The 23636-nt window shown below is 35.5% G+C and overlaps 1 protein-coding gene across 2 annotated transcripts in view; it reads left to right on the top strand.

Moving 5' to 3' along the window:
* The first annotated feature begins 16428 nt into the window (after positions 1 to 16428).
* LOC127857673 (exportin-1-like) overlaps positions 16429 to 23636 on the top strand; it is a 29895-nt gene continuing 22687 nt past the window's right edge. Inside the window, exons 1-6 of one of the 2 annotated variants that reach the window (XM_052394259.1) lie at positions 16429 to 16587; positions 17581 to 17722; positions 17920 to 18094; positions 19443 to 19549; positions 20523 to 20638; positions 22857 to 23091. In XM_052394259.1, coding sequence (XP_052250219.1) covers positions 17594 to 17722; positions 17920 to 18094; positions 19443 to 19549; positions 20523 to 20638; positions 22857 to 23091 — 762 coding nt within the window. In that variant the 5' untranslated portion in view covers positions 16429 to 16587; positions 17581 to 17593. Of the gene's footprint in view, positions 16588 to 16663; positions 16775 to 17580; positions 17723 to 17919; positions 18095 to 19442; positions 19550 to 20522; positions 20639 to 22856; positions 23092 to 23636 lie in introns of those variants that run through there. The other variant, XM_052394260.1, reaches the window with a different exon arrangement.

The raw sequence follows: 23636 nt of genomic DNA, 5'->3' as shown, positions 1-23636 counted from the left end.
AATGTACGGCCGATTTCACATAATCCAACCCTGTGTGTTGATATAAATGTAGGGCCGATTTTTACATAATTCGGGCCCGGATGTTGATATAAATGTAACCCAATCCAACCCTGGTTTTTGACATAAATGTACGGCCGATTGTCAGGCTCGGCTCTAAACGTGTCTGTCCTGTGTGTGGGAGGGGGGGGGGCATACGTCAGTTATGGGCATGGCGTTTTCCTCGGGGTATTCCATTTTATGGGCAGTTTTTCATCCCAACTTGTCAGTAGAATCCTGCATTTGTAAGATAAACCTTGTCGGATATTAATTATTACGGTATTATAATAAATTAATAGCAGGGTTTTACACAGTTTTTGGAATAAAAAGTATATAAACGTGTGGGTCAGCTATGGGGGAGGGTAGAACATTGTTATGACATAAAAACTAAATCCATGTAGATTTAAGCAGAAATCGATTGTAAAAAAAAAACAAAGTCGCACCATATTCTTAATACCGTGAAGTCCATGCTTCCTGCTTCAGTGGACGATTAAATTACACCTTTCATAGCATTAGTTGAGATAAACACAAGACCGATTAAAATACAAATGAAAACAAGGTGACCGCTGACTATACAACAATGTATTACTTAACATTTTAAATAGTACAAAAGTAACTTAGTCTCACTATGATAAAACAGGGTTTAATGCGTGTGCGTTTAAAGATGCCCCAGTTTAGCCCGTGCAGTCCGCACGGGCAAATCATGGGCGACTATTTCCGCTTCAATGTAACTTTCCTTTGAAAGGAAGTCTCTAATTCCTAGCGAAAATATAGGTTAGGTGGAATGTGTCGTCTCTGACTAGCCTGTGCGGATGAACAGGCTTCTCTGTGACGACACTACACGCACATGCATTTAACCCCATTTTCTCAGAGCGCGGCTCAAATTCAGCGCGTTCCCACAGAGTCCAGTTCCGAACCGGTACGCGCACATGATAGCGTCTGATAAAGCCAGAAAACCGGTAAAACTGCCTACGTCCGGAAAAACGTGGTCGAATACAGGAATCGCACACGATGAAAACCGGCTCATATAACTTGTTTATTCATAAATCATAGCAATGGTATGATTTAGAATCTATGCCAAATAAACGAAGTACATTTTGCGTATCGATAAATGTACAGTTGATATCGATTTTCTTACATACGATTATGAAAGAGGTTTCTCCAGCTATATTTCTGTCGTTATCCATTCTCGTTAATTGTATAAACTTTTCGTACGTTTCTTTGCAGGTTGCAAACGCTTGAGTAGCTTAGCGGAGCTTTAGAATATATGTGCTTGGAATTTGTCATGGTGATGGACTGAGTCTAGTAAAGCATGGGGCGCACCAGACGCACTATTGCTCCAAATGTTTATATGTAGTCGGTTTTACTGTTGAGAAAATAGACACACAGTTATTTGATTCCACTTATAGAGCTATCTTCTAAAATAAGTTTGATATGTCGACTTACTTTTTTTCGTTTACTTTTTACGCTGCATGAGTAATTACCCAACCATGGAAATACCAATAAAGCAACAACTCAACATGGAGTAAATAAAAAGTTATGGGTCGGCAATCAAAAGTTATGATCGCGTTAGTGGAAACAATCAGCTTTATGTACGCCTTACAAGTAACATGTGTGCAAAAAAATCAAGAGTTTGTGCATACCTTCAAGTTTACTATAAACTAAAAAATTGAAGGTTTATCATTTTGTTTACATAAATAATATTATCAAAAAGTTCAAGACTGATTGCCGTTAAAGGGACGTGCTCATAGTATCATTTATTAACCCTTTGCATGCTGGGAAATTTGTCATCTGCTAAAATGTCTTCTGCTGAATTTCTAAAATTAGCATTTTCTTCGATTTTTTTCAAAGAACACTATCAGAATAGCAAACAGTTTGGATCCTGATGAGACGCCACGTTCTGTGGCGTCTCATCTGGATCCAAACTGTTTGCAAAGGCCTTCAAAATCCGGTTCCCGCACTGAAAGGGTTAACAAAACGAATATAGGCATTACTGTAAAAAATCACTCCAGACTTGCAAAATGTTCAACATATGTATTTCTTGATTGATAATCATACATCGATTTTTTAACTTGAGATTTTTCCTTTTTATTATGATTCATCAAAACTATCCCGTATGTTACTGGTTTGTAAATCATTTTTGTTAATGGCATATTTCGAAAAAAATATGGGAAAAAGACTTTTAAGGATTTGATCAATTCAGGACGTCTCATTAGTCGTCAGGGCTTTTGTACATCAATGAGTGTTCGACTGTACCAAAGAAAAGTATTTTCATGTGTATACAAATATAATCTATTTGATTTGCTGGTTATTTTTCTTCTGAACTTGTATTCTAGTCTTTTTTTAATTAATCAACGTGATCTTTTCTTTAACAAAATATTAATAGGATCGGTATTACTCGCTTAAAATATGACATATGAGTAAACAAAATACGCCGAAAACTGGACCGTAACTTTGCTTCGCGCTACATTTTCGGTGCTCGATATGTTTAAAAATGTAAAGGAACATTTTCACGGATTTTGGCTTTAAGTTTGCCATTAAATGCTTCAAATTGATACATGTAAACATTGTAACTAAATAGCTCCAGTAAAAAAAAGAATAAAATTAAAGAACAAAAGTAATCCACAACTGGGCTCGAAAAACTGACTTTGAAATAAAAGTCTATTTCTTAAACAACTCTGTCATCCGTGCTCACATAATAAGCGGTGCATGTATTTTATACTTAATAAAAGCAATTCTCGTTATGTGACAAAATATAACAATAACAACTGAACCCTCCAAATTATTAAATCGTTTCGCATTTGTAACGCTTTATAATTGTCAGGTTTTTTAAATCGTCAAAAGATGCATATAATCAGATGGATATTTTAGAGCATGGTCAATGTTCAGAAAACTGTTTCCTCGTAAATATCATAACTACAACGAAAATGTGCATATCTGTAACAATTTTTTTTTCAATTTTGTCAATTTACCATGACGTAAAAAAGTCCCTTTAAAACGTGATTATTGCTGAAAATGTATTGGTTTCCAACTTTTCACATTTGAATAGAGTCCCATGGGTAAAAGCTTTTTTTATACAACACTAAATTACGAACTTATGATAAAAGAAAACGATTTTAACGTGTAACTTAATAAGGCTAAGCGATAGATCAAAAGAATTCGAATGATTTGGGCAAGCTTAATGTTATGTAGTATATTGCTCGAGAAAATTGATCGGATATTGACTATTATGCGTGGTAATGATAACATATTGTTAGGTTAATATATTATTTAATGAGCTTGGAATTTAAAAATATGGTTCAATCTATGAAAGTTTATACCACTTATCCACTGAAAAACTGTTTAATACTGTAAAACACAACATGTAATTGGATAAAGCCTTGTGTATTTTAGCGTGGTTGAGGCTAAAAATATATAGTTCACTGGTCTCGGGTTATTATTTCCAACAAGATCTTCACAGAAAATTCTATGGAGTTTATAGGTTGATTTTGCAGCGACCTTCTTCAGTCTTTTTCGGCGTAAGCTGTATTAAGCCAGCTTTTCACCTTAGCCTGACCTTTGTAAGTGTCCAATAAAATTCCAATAAAATTTCCCGCGGCTAGGTACGAATGAATACACTTCATTTATTCCATTGGCTGATTTGAGTATACCACCAGAACATTGGAAACATATCCGCGTCTTTGTAACACTGTTTTACTGTATGAAACAATTTTATCTCGAATGAAAAGGCTTAATAGATAGAACAGTTTTACACTCAATTCTCGACATCAATACAGTTTGTGCGTACACCTTTTATTTTCAGAGTATTACCAGCGCAAGAGCGTTTATACTTAAAAGGCTATGTTCTCATATTTAGTACTTACTTCCTTATTCCTGTCAACATGTTAACATGTAAAAGTATAAAGAGCAATGGAAGCGAGGCCTCACTTTAAAGCATTGCATTTCAACCCGCGAGGTATATCGGGTCAATTCGCGGACATTCAGAGTTTATATACAGGTCATCACCGGAGTTGGCGGCCAGTAAAATAATCGTTATATAATAAAGACGCTATCCGTGAACTAGGTGACCTGGAATTTTCTTTAGAACAGAAATATGTTAAATGAAGATATTCAGCAATATAATTATGGTATGTAAATAATAGATTCTTAATGTGTTTTCAACAATACAATGATAAATATTATTGTTGATAAATTTAACAATAATTATTCGTCCATATTGCCTAATGTACTAAAGTGATATTATGAGCATGTAACAGTTTATAGGTGTCTATCGCAACCGTTGATTATTTTTGATGTTTCTACTTCATATACACTTATATTAATTAATGCAGCATCATCATACTAAAACAATATACCAGAAAGAGAAAAATAATGCATTTGAATATCAACCGTACTTTCGTTTGACAACTGATCATGCGTTTACGAGTTGAACCTAAATTTAGTTTTAGTGCAGATTTGTTCATACGACACAAAGACACGAAATTGTTTTACGGATCATTTCAGCTTACAGGACTGGGTGGGTCACGTAAGAATATCGAATATAAAATATATTTTTATAAACAACTGGTAGCAAGGTGAGTTGCAGATAATTAATCAGTAACCACATTTTAACTAACTATTTTGACCTGTTAATTCTTTTCAGCTCAATTCAACAGTGCAAAATGCCCATAATATAACTTTAAGCATTAGCACGATGATAATTGATACTGTTAATAATCGAATCAAATAGCAATGCCCGACAAACCACTAAAACAGGTTTGTTCGAAGAACGCGCCTATAAATACGGATACTTCTCGTGTGGCCGGTTGACTCATATGTTTAAATTTCACTCCCATTCTTCTTTTGGTTTTCTGTTTTGTATCTATAGGTTTATGACCAGCAATATGTTATAATGTAAAATAAGCCGCGAAAACTCCCCGTAACATCCCGTACTGCGTGTGATGCAGCTAAGAACTGCACAGAAAAAGACATTCGCTATACTTGATCTCATTCATTAAACTATTTACGCCGTATATCTTTTTTAAAGATATTTCTTGTTTCTGTGTGAACCAACTCTACTGAACGATGCTTTCTCTATTTATATCGATACCACCATTTTTACTCCACAGTCCGTTGGTTAACAACATATTTGTGTACGCTCTCATAAAACTCTGACCTTCTAATGTATTAACATTTAATTTTAATGGATTACCCCACACTGGAATCCCATCAGCGTACAGACAAATGCTTTAAATATCACAGTTTAAGAAATGAAATGGATTTGATGTGTAATCACCCGAAACTGCAGTTGATTTTACAAATGCAATAATGATTGTGTTTGGTTTTGTCCTTGAAATAAATTGTCCCATGTAAACACTGTACTTCCAGCTGCAATGGTTTGAGAGCGACACTCAAGTCGATTGAATGGGTACTTGGCTGTACTACTTTTCAACATCTGAGAATGGGCAATGATGATAGCTGGATTGACACTGACTTTCTTTGCTAGAAGGTAAATGTCTATGATTCTTATTTTAAAGCTTAGAGCATCCTCTCCAGAGGATAAAAAAAATGCTGGTGAGCTACGATACAATTTTAGTTTCACATCAACTTGATTGAAAAAGAATCGGTGAAAAGTAAATAAACTATGATATATTGGCCCCTGTAACTCTAAAGTTTTGGATCCTGTAATGTATTTTGTTCGTTCATACAACCCTTTGTTTGCTCCAGTGGGATCACAGTCTCCAGGTTGGTCACTATCGTCTTTTATAAACAACTGAGAGGATAATTGTGAAAATACAGTGTCCATTGTATAATAAAGCATGAAACATTGCTGTATATGGATTGTAATTAGATGATATTACAGCTTTGTTTTGTAATGTTACTTCAGTAGCTGCAAATAAGCCCTGCAAAAACAAATTTACAGGTCCAATCTTTGCACTGGTTATGTTACTACCATTTGAATTAATTACTTTTAATTTCACACACAACTGAGTGCCTTGAAGATCAAGATAGTCCATCGAATTTTGTCCACTAACTTGAAACTCTATTGGCGTGTCATCTGATACTTGAGATATTGGTCGAATCTCTAGATAATAGACATCATTGACTGCCACTTGTGTTGGTGGTAAATCAAACAGTAACAATTCGTTTGGAAAACCCTCAGAAAATGCCTCTTGCATGAAATACGACATTTTTAATTACCAAATATGTCCCTCATTGAAATATGTTTCTGTAATTTTCTATCCGTTTTAGGGTATTTATGTTCTTTTATTTTCAAACCTTTTCTTGTGATTTTAATGGTTTTTTTTTACAGCATTATATCTTTTTGTATTGTTTTTTCTTTTTTTTTTTTTGTTGTAGTCAATACCTTTTTTCTTGTTTCCTTAGGTTGTTATCCTTTTCTGTTAACTTTCTGTGTTTCCTCCAAAGGCTTAACTAACTTTTGAGCAAGAGATGATACTTCAGATGTTTTTATACTATCTCGTTTCAGTTCACTTTTTGCTTGATTTACAGTCTGTCCTGATGGAGAAACTGAGTTGTTGCTGACACTACTTTCTGGAGCAGACTTTTGTGAGGTTGCAAATCCCTTCTCAACCTGAGGTTTGTTGTATTTAAAATAGTCAATCCATTTTTGTGGATTAGGAACATAAAGTCTAGATTGATTCATTTTCATGAATACAATTGATAACGTCTAAAATGAAGTGTGAGGTGCACTGGTGAAGTTATGAATGAGGCGTACTCTCCATTTACAGTTTTTATACTGAACTCTGTTTCTTGAAATTCTGACTTGTTTAATGATAGATAAAATGGTGATTCAAACACATATATCCACCTTTTTCTTTGATAACTTTTATCTACTCAACTCAAAAGTGCCTGTTCTCCACCATCGACTATACTGTCTTTGCATACATCACAATAAATAAATAAATAAAGTATCATCAATATCTTTCTTTTTTAAAATAAGTTCTGTCTGTAGTAAACTAATTTCACATAAAGCTATTTTCCAGTGACCTTCAAACCTTAGTGGACGTTTCAACTGGATTTTAAATTTATAGGATGTATTGTCTGTAAAAATGTGGTTACTTTCACTGTCTCTCACGAACATGTATCGATCCATTTTTTAATTATTTTGCTTGTACTTGATTTGCATCAATCCAACTATCAAATGATTTTGGAAAACCTTCCCAACAAACAAAATATTGCAACTTTCCCTTGACTTTTCTCTTTTTTAAGATTTTTTTCAATATACCATAAACTCTCTTCATTTTTATCTACAAGAATCATCTCTGGTTCTTTAACATATCCTTTAATGGGCTCGTTATTTAAGTCAATGATTTTATACATTGGTATACCTTGTTTAAACATTCTGCTTTTAATTTTAAACACTTCAGTAGTGTATTGCTGTTGATAGGCACGTCTAGAGGGATGTTTGGTGTAACTTACTCGAATTAAATCACCAATTGTAAACTTAAATGATGGTGTGTTTTTTTGGAAATTGTTTGAAATGTTTTCCACTGACATAAGGTCCATATCAGCTTGGTCATTTAGATCTGCCACTTGTACAGGTGGTGTTTTATAAGAATGTCTCACTTGTTTTTGCAACGCATAGGAATCTTGATTATTCAACCATTTGTTGATGAAATTCAAAGAAAACGCCCCTGGGTATTTTTTCTCAATATGTGTTGTAATTTCACAGCACCCACATAACTGCCAGGTTGCTTAGCATTAAAATAGTATTCTGAAAGAATACGCTCCTTTTGTAATTTTTCCATGGTAAATCAATATTGCTTGTTTATTTATAAACATTGACAGTGTGCACTATACGAAAACAAATTTAACAAGAGGGCCATGATGGCCCTGTATCGCTCCACTGTTTTTTTTTTGCGAAAAAAAACGTGCAATGCGCATGGGTTGAAATGTACTCAAGCATGTGACTTTCTCTTTCAATCCCTCGTCCCACTGGGCGCTTAAAGTTGGAATGGTGAGCATTTTTATATTTGGAAAAAGTTACTACCATGTTAACTAAACAGACTAAAAAGCCTGGAATTGTTGCATAGGTCCTTTGCTTATAACGTAGGTACATTTATCTCTCCAAAAGATATTGTCGTTCTTTCTATTTCACATATTTTAAGATACTGAAGATCAAATCTACGCATTTGATTTGAAACAGATTCACAAGACCCATATGAATCAAAATGCCTTAACCCTTTACCAAACGACACATTTTGGACATTCCCAATTTGATAGAGGTTGCAGACGACAATTAAATTGTAATGGAATCTGAAGGAAATTATCAGGTAGGGAAGAAATAATTGTGATAAAAGGAGAAATTGCTCATCTTGGGCAATTTCTCCTTTTATCACAATTATTTATAAAGTCGTCAGCTACAAACCTGTAAAATCCTGTTAGTGTTTGGTAATGGGTTAATAACCTCTGGTTCCTTCTTAAGAGCCTTTCACACATTTATAACAAATACAATAGTAGCATCTTTCTTTGTAAAGAATCATCTCAAAATATAACAAGGGCTGTTTGTAAAACATGCATGCCCCCCATATGGGCTGTCAGTTGTAGTGGCAGCCATTGTGTGAATACGTTACTTGGCACTGTGACCTTGACCTTTGACCAAGTGACCTAAAAATCAATAGGGGTCATCTGCGAGTCACGATCAATGTACCTATGAAGTTTCGTGATCCTAGGCGTATTAGCTTTCTTGAGTTATCATCCGGAAACCATTTTACTGTGAAAAGTCACCTTGTCCTTTGACCTAGTGACCTGAACGTCAATAGGGGTCATCTGCGAGTCATGATCAATGTACCTATTTAGTTTCATGATCCTAGGTGTAAGCCTTCTTGAGTTATCATCCGGAAACCATTTTTCTAAGTTGAGTGACCTTGACCTTTGACCTAGTGACCTGAAAATCAAGAGGGGTCATCTGCGAGTCATGATCAATGTACCTATGAAGTTTCATGTTCCTAGGCATAAGCATTCTTGAGTTATCATCCAGAAACCATTTTACTATTTCGGGTCACCGTGACCTTGATCTTTAACCTAGTGACCAAAAAATCAATAGGGGTCATCTGCGGGTCATGATCAATGTACCTATGAAGTTTCATGAACCTAGGCATAAGCGTTCTTGAGTTAACATCCGGAAACCATTTTACAATTAGGGTCACCGTGACCTTGTCCTTTGACCTAGTGACCTGAAAATCAATAGAGGTCATCTGCGAGTCATGATCAATGTACCTATAAAGTTTCATGATCAAGCGTTCTTGAGTTATCATTCGTGAAACCATTTTACTATTTCGGGTCACCGTGACCTTGACCTTTGACCTAGTGACCTGAAAATCAATAGGGGGTTAACTGCGAGTCATGAACAAATTTGGTAGAGGACTATAAGATATCACTACATACCAAATTTAGAAGCCCTAGGCTCTATAATTATGAACAAGAAGATTTTTAAAGTTTGCACAAAATAGGCCTTATTTAAGCATATGTTCATTTTTGTGACCCCCGGGGCAGGGTCAAATTTGTCCCATGGGGCATAATTTGAACAAACTAAGTAGAGACCTATTAGATGTCACTACATACCGAATTTGGTAGAAATAGGCCCAATAGTTATGGACAAGAAGATTTTTAAAGTTTGCACAAAATGGGCCCAATATAAACATATGTTCAATTTTGTGACTCCTGGGGAACGGTCAAATTTAATCCCAGGGGCTTAATTTGAACAAACTTGGTAGAGGACTATTAGATGTCATTACATACCAAATTTGGTAGCCCTATGCCCTACGGTTATGGACAAGAAGATTTTAAAAGTTTGCACAAAACAGGCCTTATATAAGCAAATTTTCAATTTTTTGACCCCCCGGAGCAGGGTCAAATTTGACCCCAGGGGCATAATTTGAAGAAACTTGGTCGAGGACTATAAGATGTCACTACATACTAAATTTGGTAGCCCTAGGCCTAATGGTTATGGATGAGAAGATTTTTAAAGTTTTCACAAAATAGGCCTTATATAAGCAAATTTTCAACTTTTTGACCCCCCAGGGCAGGGTCAAATTTGACCCCAGGGGCATAATTTGAAGAAACTTGGTAGAGGACTATAAGATGTCACTACATACCAAATTTGGTAGCCCTAGGCCCTATGGTTATGGACAAGAAGATTTCTAAAGTTTTCACAAAATAGGCCTTATAAAAGCAAATTTTCAATCTTTTGACCCCCCGGGGCATGGTCAAATTTGACCCCAGGGGCATAATTTGAACAAACTTGGTAGAGGACAATAAGATGTCACTACATACCAAATTTGGTAGCCCTAGGCCCAATGGTTATGGACAAGAAGATTTTTAAAGTTTGCACAAAATAGGCCTTATATAAGCAAATTTTCAATTTTTTGACCCCAGGGGCAGGGTCAAATTTGACCCCAGGGGCAGAATTTGAAGAAACTTGGTAGAGGACTATAAGATGTCACTACATACCAAATTTGGTAGCCCTAGGCCCAATGGTTATGGACGAGAAGATTTTTAAAGTTTTCACAAAATAGGCCTTATATAAGCAAATTTTCAATTTTTGACCCCCCAGGGCAGGGTCAAATTTGACCCTAGGAGCATAATTTGAACAAATTTGGAAGAGGTTCACCCCAGGAACATTCCTGAAAAATTTCATCAGAATTGGACCAGTAGTTTATGAGAAGGAGTATTTAGGAGAAGAAGATGTTTAAAGAAAAAGTTAACGCACGGACAGACGCACGCACGGACGCACGACGGACACATGACCATGACATAAGCCCCGCTGGCCTCTGGCCAGTGGAGCTAAAAATGAACAACATGAATACTTCAATGCATGTAAAATATTTATTTTATACACATAGTGATCACATTACAAAACATGTACAGTACATAATTTTATTTGTTAAATGTGATAAAACACTGACGAGTTTTCTGATATTTCTTTGTTTACAAACATGTGCTTTTCAACTCTCTCAATTGTCCCCCTACATTCAACAAGACTGGAGGAGTATTTCCCCTTACATTAGCAATCAAATAAAAGAGTATTTTCCCTTATACTGTACAAAGTTAATATTATAAACATAATAACATTACAAAATATCAAACATTTACAAAACATGTCATCAATTTAAGGTAACAAGCTTTTCAAAGTATTACATTGAGAAATATTAAGGGTTACACCAAAAACTGTAGCATGTCCGTTTGCAAAATGTCGTATGTCTATATATGTGTCTTGTTCTGATAAAACTGGGCTTAATTCATGTGCGTAAAGTGTCGTCCCAGATTAGCCTGTGCAGTCCGCACAGGCTAATCAGGGACGACACTTTCTGCTTTAATGGTATTTTTAGTTTCAAGGAAGTCCCTCCTTACCGAAAATCAAGTTTAGGCGGAAAGTGTCGTCCCTGATTAGCCTGTGCGGACTGCACAGGCTAATCTGGGACGACACTTTACGCACATGAATTAAGCCCAATTTTCTCAGAACAAGACACATATGTTTGGATGCTTATTTTACAAAATGACATAAACACATTATTTTCTAACAAAAATTGTTCCGTTCGATACAATAAAACCAATGGTGTTGTGTTCATTTCAGAAGGCTCCCATTGCTGTGGAGTGCATTGAACGACATCATGGCCTAGAAGAACATACCCGGGGATAATACCAGCAGCAACAAGTGTTAGCAAAGTTATCCTTTTCATCATGGCAGTTCTACACTTCATGTTTTTTGCTTTTTGTAAAAGTTCGTTCTGGATATTTACATTGATTACATCATATACAAAAGATACATTCCCATCAATATTATCTGAACACTCCATTTTTAGTAGAAGATCAATCCTTGACTGAATAATAACGTTGAATTACTGTGTTTTTATATCAGTTACAGTGAAACAATCTGTCTTCTATCTGTGTAATTGTAAGCACCATTTTTTTCCTCGGCTTTCCATTGATCCGTTTTCATAATGGCTAGAAAGTCTTTGCTCTCTAAAACTCGTTTGTGAAGGAAAACCATCTCTGGGGTAATATTCGAAATGGCCATCATTTCTTCCCACGAACGTATTATGGCATTTTCATCGACTTCTTTCAGCATATCCTCAAAATATAACTCAAGTTGATACTCCTCATCATCACATATCATGAGGCAGTCATGTTTTCTCCGTGAAGGGTGATTGGTTTGACAACCATAACAGTTCTTTCGAACAGTCATTGTTTTGACTTCACATAAAGCTTTTGCGTATAAAAAGTCAAAGTAGGAATGCATCATCATGACACTTGCTGAAGTTGAGATGTATAATTGAGGGGATGATGAAAATTCCACCCCCTCAGTCATGTTATTCTCTTCTTTCCCCATTTCATTGTTTAAAGCGGGTATATACGATCTTGTCAAATATTTAGTAATAAATATAAAATGTGTAAAAAACTGATTATACATATATTTCAATATAAACTAAAATAAAAGTTAAGAAGAACATGTGTCGAAAAATGCTAAATAAGCCAGATATTTAATTCTCAAATCGAAAAAGGCTGTACAGCCGAATTCGCCAGCATGTATATCATGCATGTACGATGTGAATCTAAATTTAGTTTAACGGTTCATTTGAAATTCCTGCAGCGATATCGATTCATACGACACATGAACACTTACAAAAAAGACGAATGCATCGGTTATTGTAGGAAAATAATTACGAATTATCTTCGTCACAATCGGCTCGGGGCGCTAATTTGTATTTGCTGTATTTTATGAAATTCGTCTTAAATGTATCATTTTTCTTGAAAATTGTGTGTTATTATAACATATTTGTATCAATATTTTACAATTTAGCACATATAAAAATCGTATATACCCGCTTTAATGATAAAACACTATGTCCATCTTTACAACTTAGCTTAAAATCTTGAGATGATGAACAAGCCATATTCACTATGTTTCTGTCACTTGTTGAAGTGGGAATGAAACACATAACTTGAGGATTTGTTTATTTAGCTTTATGTCTAACGAATTGCGTTTTCAAATTTTTCAGACCACCCAACCGCCAAAATGCACGCCGCCATTTTGAAGCACGTCTGAGTGAACCGATGGTTTCCATGGATTCCTTGAAGATTCAATTGATTTGCTGATTTTTAATTGTCCAATTATTTTTAAAAATAAACATTTTGGTGAATGTTGTTTGTGTTCTTCCAACGGATCATCTTCTTTCCCCCATTGGTGAAATCGTACTGCACACGAAAAACATTCTACTGTATCGTTTTTACCTGTGTAATAAAAGCCAGCTGATGATAACTGAAACTTGTTCGGTTGAATTTGAGGTGACCATAGATCAAATGTTTTAAGTCTATCTTCATAAAATGTGAGGTGTTCAAATTTGAACTTTAGTTCTTGAAATGCATTCATGGTGACTGTCCCTCTAAAAATGAAATCACTGGTTCAACACTTAAACTACACAACGTTTCAAACATTGTCGTTGGTAAAATTAACTTGTTTTTTCCTTTTTTAAAAACCGGTTTTACTCGTGATCGTCTCTTTTTCAAAACTAAGGTAAAGTTATTGTCAAGTGTACAAATTACTTTGGACCAGGTTATGTTTTCAAAACCATGTTGCTTAAAATAAGGTAGTGTATCTTCAAAAAACAGTAACTGTGCCTGTGCCATTATTCTATACAAAAATACACGCACGTTTTGTACCCACAAACGTCCACAAAAATTAAAATAATGGATGAAAAGATAAACCACCTAATCCAACGGCACTATTAAACATGTTTGTGCATACTTGTACCTAAAGGATCTTATTATAACGCATCAATATGAAGGATCCATCGTATATTAAACCGACTTAAATCGTCAATATAGCGGCAATCATTCAAACCGCCAAAAAGCTCGCCCATGAAATGTTAAACCAAAGGCAGTGAAACAGCTAAAATGCTCACTTATCATATTTCAAACCGACACAAGTGAAATCGTCAATAAAGCGGCAATTATTCGAACCGCCCGCTAAAATGCTCACGTATTATATATCAAACTGACGGAAACCGTCAAGAACTGCCAAACCGCCAACATTCTTACTCAAACGAAACCGCTAAAAACCGACGGAAGTGAAACCCTCAAGATGGCGTCAAACCGCCAACATTCTTACTCATCATATATCAAACCGCCAAAAACCGACGGTTGTTAACCCTCAAGATGGCCGCCAAACCTATCAACCAATCAGAAGGCCGATCTCACTCCATTACAACCAATCAGAACATTGGAACAACCAAGATGGCGGTATAAACTTCCAAGATGGCCGCGAAAGCCCTACTTTTATACTACTGTCATCGTAATAGATCTACGGATCTACATTAAAATCTAAATCCGTGTTCGTTTTTTTCATAGTGTTAATGATGAATTTTCATGATGATGTATTGGACTTCTAGATGCTATGGATATATGCTCATATATACATGTCTTTATTTAGAATAAAACTAGGCGTAAGCATTCTCGAGTTATCATCCGGAAACCATTTTACTATTTCGAGTCACTGTGACCTTGACCTTTGACCTAGTGACCTGAAAATCAATAGGGGTCATCTGCCAGTCATGATCAATGTTCCTATGAAGTTTCATGATCCTAGGCGTAAGCATTCTTGAGTTATCATCCGGAAACCATTTTACTGTTTCGAGTCACTGTGACCTTGACCTTTGACCTTGTGACCTGAAAATCAATAGGGGTCATCTGCCAGTCATGATCAATGTACCTATGAAGTTTCATGATCCTAGGCCTAAGCATTCATGAGTTATCATCTGGTAACCATTTAACTGTTTCGAGTCACTGTGACCTTGACCTTTGACCTAGTGACCTGAAAATCAATAGGGGTCATCTGCCAGTCATGATCAATGTTCCTATGAAGTTTCATGATCCTAGGCGAATTCTTGAGTTATCAGGAAACCATTTTACTGTTCCGAGTTACTGTGACCTTGACCTTATGACCTGAAAATCAATAGGGGTCATCTACCAGTCATGATCAATGTACCTATGAAGTTTCATGATCCTAGGCGTAAGCATTTGTGAGTTATCATCCGGAAACCATTTAACTGTTTCGTGTCACTGTGACCTTGACCTTTGACCTAGTGACCTGAAAATCAATAAGGGTCATCTGCCAGTCATCATCAATGTATACCTATGAAGTTTCATGATCCTAGGTGTAAGTATTGTTGAGGTATCATCTGGAAACCATTTTACTATTTCGAGTCACTGTGACCTTATCTTTTGACCTATTGACCTGAAAATCAATAGGGGTCATCTGCCAGTCATGATCAATGTACCTATGAAGTTTCATGATCCTAGGCCTAAGCATTCTTGAGTTATCATCCGGAAACCATTTTACTATTTCGAGTCACTGTGACCTTGACCTTTGACCTAGTGACCTGTAAATCAATAGGGGCCATCTGCCAGTCATGATCAATGTACCTATGAAGTTTCATGATCCTAGGCCTAAGCGTTCTTGAGTTATCATCCGGAAACCATCTGATGGACGGACCGACGGACATGTGCAAAACAAATAACCCCTCTTCTTCGAAGGGGGGGCATAAAAAAGATTGCGTGTAATAATGAATACAAATGATATTTTGTGTATTTCTTGGATCGATTTTTTAAATACCCGCCAAAATGTCGCGTTGTACGTGACTTGTTTAAATCATTTTTGAATGCCGTGACATATATTTTGCACTTAGTTTGAATGCATCCATTATTTTGCTATTTTACTTTCTGTTAACATAAACGCGTGTACATCATCAACTACATGTTCAAGAATGTAGATTGCCAGTAGGCGAAACTTGTTTATTTTATATTATGATACAAGTGTCATTAACAGCTCATCTTGCTTTCACTCGTAATTCGATATACGAATCTTTATTTATAATGATGACACAGATTTCGTATTTTCCATTTACTTTCGATTTCGTTTCCTCGATGTCAAAGGTCAACGTTATCAAAGTCGACTGTTGTTGGAAATTTCCACTGACGTATTTGTAATGAAAATGTTTTTTATTTAACAACTATGTAAGCTTCGTTTTGATTGGTCAAGACAAAAATATGCAATGGGATTTTACCATAACCATAATCAGTTATCAACAACCTCTTCAATATGTTTTCTTTCAAATATCTTAAAATAACATAACCTTTTGTATTTTCTTTTAAGATTCCAAATAAGTATATATATGACAATTATATAATGTTCAACAAATTCCCAATTTTGTAGTTTATCATTCAGACACTATTCGACCAATAAACAATGGCCTTACATTTGTCGTATCCTGGCATATTTTACGGAAAATAATTAGAAGCTTTCTTTAAAAAACAACAAAATATTTTTTTAATTGATCAACAAATATTGACCCCTATACTAATTGTGGATACATATACAGTAAGAAAATTAAAAAATTATAAACTATGCAAGCAATTAGTGTGCTCGTAAATTTCGGAAACCAACGAATGCCCACGATATGGCGGCTATGTTCCAGTTCCAACCGGTTCAGGAAAGTTTGTTCGAAATACACACACTTCCACAAGATACACAAGTCGCGAAAAAACAAGGTAAACGAAGAAACTATTTTAACACTGTACTTTAAAACACATTATACGTTTTTCAATTTCGTATATGAAAAAACTGATGTTTTAGTTACACTTTTTGAACCATGGGCGCCGCCATTTTGAGATGTTTACGGAAGTTACCAAAAACATGCAAAGGACCGTGACGGGCGCATTTTTCTAAAATGCTCACGTGATACTTATTTCTAAATTATATGTTAATGCCATCACTGAGCGAATTGAATTGTATTAGGACATCTGTCGGACTGTCCAATATTTGTAAAGCGTCAATTGAATGACAGTGTCCAAATCCTCATTGTTTACGTTATCCTCAAATTGTGCTCAGAAGGGACCTTATGACATATTGTTTTTTGTCATCAAGTTAACATTTTAACAAAGAAACAAGTGCAGTTATAATGGCGTGCTTTAAAAAGCTATGAGCAATTGAAAACCATAGGGACCCGGCCCCAAAAAAATCATTTATGATATATCATATATAGACAATGGGTTGAACATGCCAAATAGACAGAATGTCACAAATTCAACACAAGTGCAAATTACAAAGTTATTATTGTTTAAAATTTATAAACCTATATATAAATTGTAGCTTTATATTATCTGCAAACGTTGGCCATAAAAATTTTTGCGTCATTTCAACTGTTTAAGAATAACAAACTGAAAAATCAGATGAAATCCACAGTTTTCACTAAGTATGACAAAAACTCACACTCCGATCTAACCATTACCCTTTGTGTAAATGGCTGCTTACAAACAATACTATTACAATTTATCGGTTTACATTGATGAAAAAAGAGTTAAATAAACAACTTACCCCTAAAAACTAATTCTAGAAGTTTATATTAAAAATACATCATGTATAAAACCAATTGAATTTATTTATAACCTATTGACATATCTGGGCAATATTTACTAATTTATATCAGCCAGTTTTGAACTTTTGAAGTGCTTCAAAAACAAGTTTTTTGTTGTAACTTTTAGATAAACAGCTCGGATGCCATCTTCTGCGGCAATGGGGACTCTGGCTGATGAAGCAGCCAAGCTTCTCGACTTCAACCAAAAGCTTGATATCACACTCTTAGACCAGATCGTAACATGCATGTACACAGGCGATGGCCAGCGGGTATTGTTTTTCATGCATTTTTTATAGCAGAGTTTCAAATCAGAAATCTTTGGTTTGTTTCTTTGTTCATGATCTAAACAATTTAAACATAATACTAAATGGGTAATCTCTTATTTCATAAACATGTAATATCCTACTTATATTCAAGAAAATTGTACTGATACAATATTTAACAATGTTCACTTCTGTTCACTTAGCAAAGGATGGCACAGGAGGTCTTAACAAACCTGAAGGAGCATCCCGATGCCTGGACGAGGGTGGACACAATTTTAGAGTACTCCAACAACCAGAAAACAAAATATTATGCGTTACAAATATTAGAAAATGTTATAAAAACTCGATGGAAAGTGTTGCCAAGGCCTCAATGTGAAGGTAAGGTAACTCATGCAATGAAAGTGCATTTTGATTTATTATGCTCCCCCCAAAATTTTTTTGGGGGGAGCATATAGTCGCCGCTTCGTCTGTCCGTACGTCCGTCCGTGCACAATTTTTGTCTGGGCTATTTCTCAGCAATTAATGACCGGAATTCAATTAAACTTTATGGGAAGCTTCACTACCAAGAGAAGATGTGCATATTATAAGTCGGTTCTGGTTGGATGATTTTTCACAGAGTTATAGCCATTTGTAATTTTCCATTAACTGTACATATAGTGCAATTCATGTCCGGGCTATTTCTCAGCAACTAATGACTGTAATTCAATGAAACTTTATGAGAAGCTTCACTACCAAAAGGAGATGTGCATATTATCAGTCGGTTCTGGTCGGATGATTTTTCACAGAGTTATGGCCCTTTGAAATTAACTGTACATATAGTGCAATTCTTGTCCGGGCTATTTCTCAGCAACTACTGACTGGAATTCAATGAAACTTTATGGGAAGCTTCACTACCAAGAGGAGATGTGCATATTATCAGTCGGTTCTCGTCGGATGAATTTTCACAGAGTTATGGCCCTTTGAAATTTTCTATATTAACTGTACATATAGTTCAATTCTTGTCCGGGCTATTTCTCCCGAACTACTGACTGGAATTCAATGAAGTTTTATGGGAAGCTTAACTACCTTGAGGAGATGTGCATGTAATTTGTAGGTTCTGGTTAGACGATTTATTTAGAGAGTTATGGCCCTTTGAAATTTTTAAGTTGCTAAACCATCCATCATATTATTTTGTCCAAAGTTATGCCCCTCAAGATGTTTCCTTTTATCTAAATATGTAGTGCAATATTGTGACAAAAAAACACTTTGGGGAGCATCACCCGTCTCTGACAGTTTTTGTTTCTATAGGCTGAATGCATTAAAGCAAAATGTGTACATTTCTTAAGGGGAAGTTTTCATTAATCTACTTGTTTAAATAAATAATTTAATTTAATTTGATAAAGCAATAATTGAAATAGTTTGTGTGTACCCTCCTGCATTTGTTTATATATTGTAGTGCGTAATAACCATAATTCTTGCTTTCAACATTTCACAGTTGTTGCATAATTTGTATGCTGAAAATGTGTCTCAGCTGAATAGGCATATCTTGATCACAATACGAGATATCCAAGCAAAATGTCTCGGGTATGCAGCTTACTTTGTTTGGGAAACCAGCACTTTGGCTTGACAGGCTATGACCTCTGACTAAGTGGCATGTCGTTAGTATTTAAAGCATGACAGGGACAGTTCTAGTTGGTTTTGAAATGCTAGAAATAAATTATTTACAGGGTTACCTTCCCTATTTCAGGCATAAAGAAGTACATTGTTGGATTGATAATAAAAACTTCATCAGATGCAGGCACATCAGAAAAGGAGAAGACATACCTTGGGAAATTGAACATGATTCTAGTCCAGGTAAACATTTCAAGAATAAGTAAAATGTTATAGGATCAGTCTGGGGTTTAATTGGCCGCCCCCCCCCCCCCCCCAAAAAAAAAACAAAACAACCCCACTTGTTTTTGCCATTAAAACATTATATGCCGGTTTATTCCCCCCCCCCCCTTAGTATTTACAACAATAATTTATATGTATATAGAGCACAAGAAGTATTAAGAGCCATAATAAGCTGTATTTTTAGATAATAAATAACATTTGTCTAGCAGGACTTAAACAACAAAAATTATTAAATATTATTCCAACATCAATGCTGAATAAATGTTTCCAAATGATGTAATTAAACACAGTACCACAAATTTGTAAATATTAACATAGTTTCATTTGGTCATGGTCAGATTTGGACGCTCAATAATTTAGAATTCTCCTGGTTTTAAACAGACAAATAAATGTTGTAATTAATTATTATGGTTCTTCATGACAGTTTCGCCTAGTACTTACTGTACTAGTTTATTGATTATTCAATATCATTGATGGTGAAAGCTTATCTGATAATTACCCCCGTAACACATGTCAATACACTACAAACATCTGTAACACTTAATTGGTGTCAGTTTTGCACTCTGATTATGACCTGTATGTTGCTCTATGTTCATAAATCAATATTTATAACTGACAGACGCTGGCTGCTTATGTTTCTGTCCCTTTTGTTCGACTCACAGTATATATTATTGTAGGATTTTAGAGATAAGTCACAATAATTTAAGAAAAAAATAGAAATCTTGTCATGACTTTCAAAATGATGACAATAGCTATTGACAGCTGAACATCTGTTATGTTGAATCTGCACTGAGAAGTTTCTTTAAAAAAAGGCCTGTAAAAGATAAACATGAAAATACAAATAAATGTGATTTTGTTTACATCTCTAAATGGTAGTCATGTTAGAGCAGATTGAACAGTATTTACAAATAAGTTGAAATAATTTTATTTTCAGATTTTAAAGTATGAGTGGCCTAGGAACTGGCCATCTTTTATCTCAGACATTGTTGGAGCCAGCAAAACGAACGAGTCCCTATGTCAGAACAACATGATAATACTTAAACTATTGAGGTAAGCGTCTTGTTCAGACTGTCTTTTTTATCAGTCAGCGTCTTGTTCAGACAGTCTTTTTTATCAGTCAGATTAAAACCTTCCAATGATTGAAGTTAGCACGAGCCTGCCCACCCTGCTAGGGCCAAAACACCAACTTTGGGGAAAGGGCCACAGCCTTTTTTTAGGGGGATAAAAGACAATTTTTTGGCTCTGGGGAATGAAAAATACTGAGGTAGTTGGAAATTGAGAAAAAAGTGCATGATTTTGAAATAAATTTATGTAGGCAGGGGTTTTTTTTAGAGAAAGGGGAAGACGCTGGACGCTGGGTGACAGGGGAAAAAAGAGTGCGAAAGAGACATATTAGGGGAAAAAATAAAAACTGTTCATTTCAATGTCTATAACTCATTAAAAGAGGCTTGTCTCTGTCCTTTTTGTTCTTAAACACATTTAACACGTATTTAAGTCAAAGTTCTTAATAGATGGGTGTAGATCTTGATAATGGGAAATATTTTCAACTATATTTCTGTACTGGGGCCGGGGGACGATGTCAATTTTGTGATTTCAATTTCATGATGAATGGGTTGACGATCTTGATCTGCTACAGTATTGGAAGGGAAAGGAGCGGCAGCTGCCGATTGTCTAATTTCACTTTCACAATGTTCGATGTTGATTACCTCAGAATCCTGCTGGGTTATAACGGTTTTCGATGATTCTTTCTTAGAAAATGCCTCGATGCGTTCAGTATCTTCCGAGTCCGAATGTTTTATTTTGTTTGTGTAAGAACGCCAATTGTGAGACATTTTTTTTCTGTTTTCACGTTAATATCTTGGCTTGCACATAGCCCGGATGAAAATTCAACTAGTTTCCGGTAATAAATTGACGAAACACCCTTCTCGCGCAAGACCGGTATCCAGTGATTATTACGATTAGTTGCCCAGTTTACATGACGTAATTTAAGAGCTATATTTAGAATAACTGGGATTCCCAGATTTTTTGTGTTCGTCTGGAGAGAGAGAGAGAGAGAGAGCGAGATCGTTGTACATGGTGCAAATTGGATAATTGTCGAATGCCCAAAGGAAAAATAAACATTTCTTTGAGAGAAAATATTATAATTTAGTGAAAAATGATATTTTTGGTGGGGAAATTGTATTTTGAGGGAAAAAATTCTGGTAGGGGAAGACGCCGAATATCGGCGTCACTTTCTTAGTAAAAAAAACCCCTGGTAGGGGAAAGGGCCTTTTTGGTTAAGGGGAAGAAAAAGAGGCCCCTTGCGAAGAAAGGTTTTTGGCCCTGCCTGCATTTGTCAATACTTTACTGCTTTAGCAGATTTTCAGTTTCTTAAAGATGGGATTGTTATATTTATCACTCTCAAGATTTAATGTAAAAATGTAGGCTTGCTTACTAAAAAATGCTTAGATAAATTGCTTATTTTAGTTGACTTATATTCTTAAGCAAAATTAAACAAACATCATCATAACCATCATGATAATGGTAATTGTCCCCTACCGGTTTCACAGGAGGGGACTTATGGTTTGCGCTCTCTGGGTCTGTCTGTCTGTGTGTTTGTCTGTCACACTTTTCGGGATCCTGCAATAACTTTAAAAGTTCTTAATATTTTTTCATGAAACTTGAAACATGGATAGATGGCAATATGGACATTATGCACGTCATTTCATTTTGTTGCTACGTCAAAAATTCTGGTTGCTATGGCACAAAAAAAAATATTCTGACAATGGTGGAGCCGGTAGGGGACATATATTGCTTGGCAATAGTCTTGTTTCAAATAGAATGGGACCGAATAAATACCCACCTGAAATTGAAAGGAAAAAACACTGCTTGTCTATTAATTTTAAAAGCATTTTGTGTAAGCACAATTTACCAATTTAATGAAAAAACAACAAAAAATTTCCCAATCCTAAAGGCCCCGGCCATATGCCTCAAATGGTGAAAAAATACTGACTATATATTCAGACCTATATCCATGTATGGATTGCACTTGGGCTGGATGAGATCATCAAGGTCAGTGTTTCTAAAGGCTGTTGTCCAATGTCCTCCAACAGATTGTGGTGAAAGCATCTTCTTGTAATCCTTCCTTGTTATTGTGTGCACATGTAAAAAAAACACCTTTAACAGATCCACAAATTGACAATGTTGCTCAAATTTGTCAGGGGACATGCATGTTTTAAAAATATCTTTTTCCTCTTTTATTTTCTTATTTACATGTATTTTTTTTTAGCGAGGAAGTGTTCGACTTCTCAAGTGGTCAGATGACCCAGTCAAAAGCAAAACACTTGAAAGATAGCATGTGTAGCGAGTTCTCGCAGATTTTCCAATTGTGTCAGTTTGTGATGGACAATTCTCAAAATGCGCCATTAGTGGGTTCCACATTGGAAACATTGCTGAGATTCCTCAACTGGATTCCACTGGGCTATATCTTTGAAACCAAACTGATTTCAACTCTCGTATACAAGGTAAAGTTTAAACTTGTCGTTCATACCAAGACTTCTTTGAAAAATGTTTTTCAGGCGCTTTATCCATGTTTTGAAGTTAATCTGAAATAGTTGTGGTTACAGTTTTCACAAATCAAATTTTGTAGCAGTGGGACATCTGTCCACAAAGCTAGCAAAATCATTTGGATCAGACAGCAATTCAGTGGTCCTCTATTTGTGTCTTTTACTTTTTTATTTCTGTATTATCTGTATAATGAAATTAGTTTGAACACAACATCATGGTAACATCTATAAAGACTTCTTTTTTTTAAGGAGATAAAAATCGTTGACAAGAAAAGTGCAGTTGGCGTCTCTGAGTCAGACTCACACTTATATGGAAAAACAGTCTATTTATGTCTAGATTAAATCCAGTTGTTTTTTTATGCCCCCCTTCGAAGAAGAGGGGGTATATTGCTTTGCTCATGTCGGTCTGTCTGTCGGTCGGTCCGTCCACCAGGTGGTTGTCAGATGATAACTCAAGAACGAATGGGCCTAGGATCATGAAACTTCATAGGTACATTGATCAT

This window comes from Dreissena polymorpha, chromosome 14 (assembly GCF_020536995.1).
Source record: "Dreissena polymorpha isolate Duluth1 chromosome 14, UMN_Dpol_1.0, whole genome shotgun sequence".
Taxonomy (NCBI): Eukaryota; Metazoa; Mollusca; class Bivalvia; order Myida; family Dreissenidae; genus Dreissena; species Dreissena polymorpha.
Note: the sequence above shows the minus strand (reverse complement) of the source record. Positions and strands in the feature narration are given on the sequence as shown.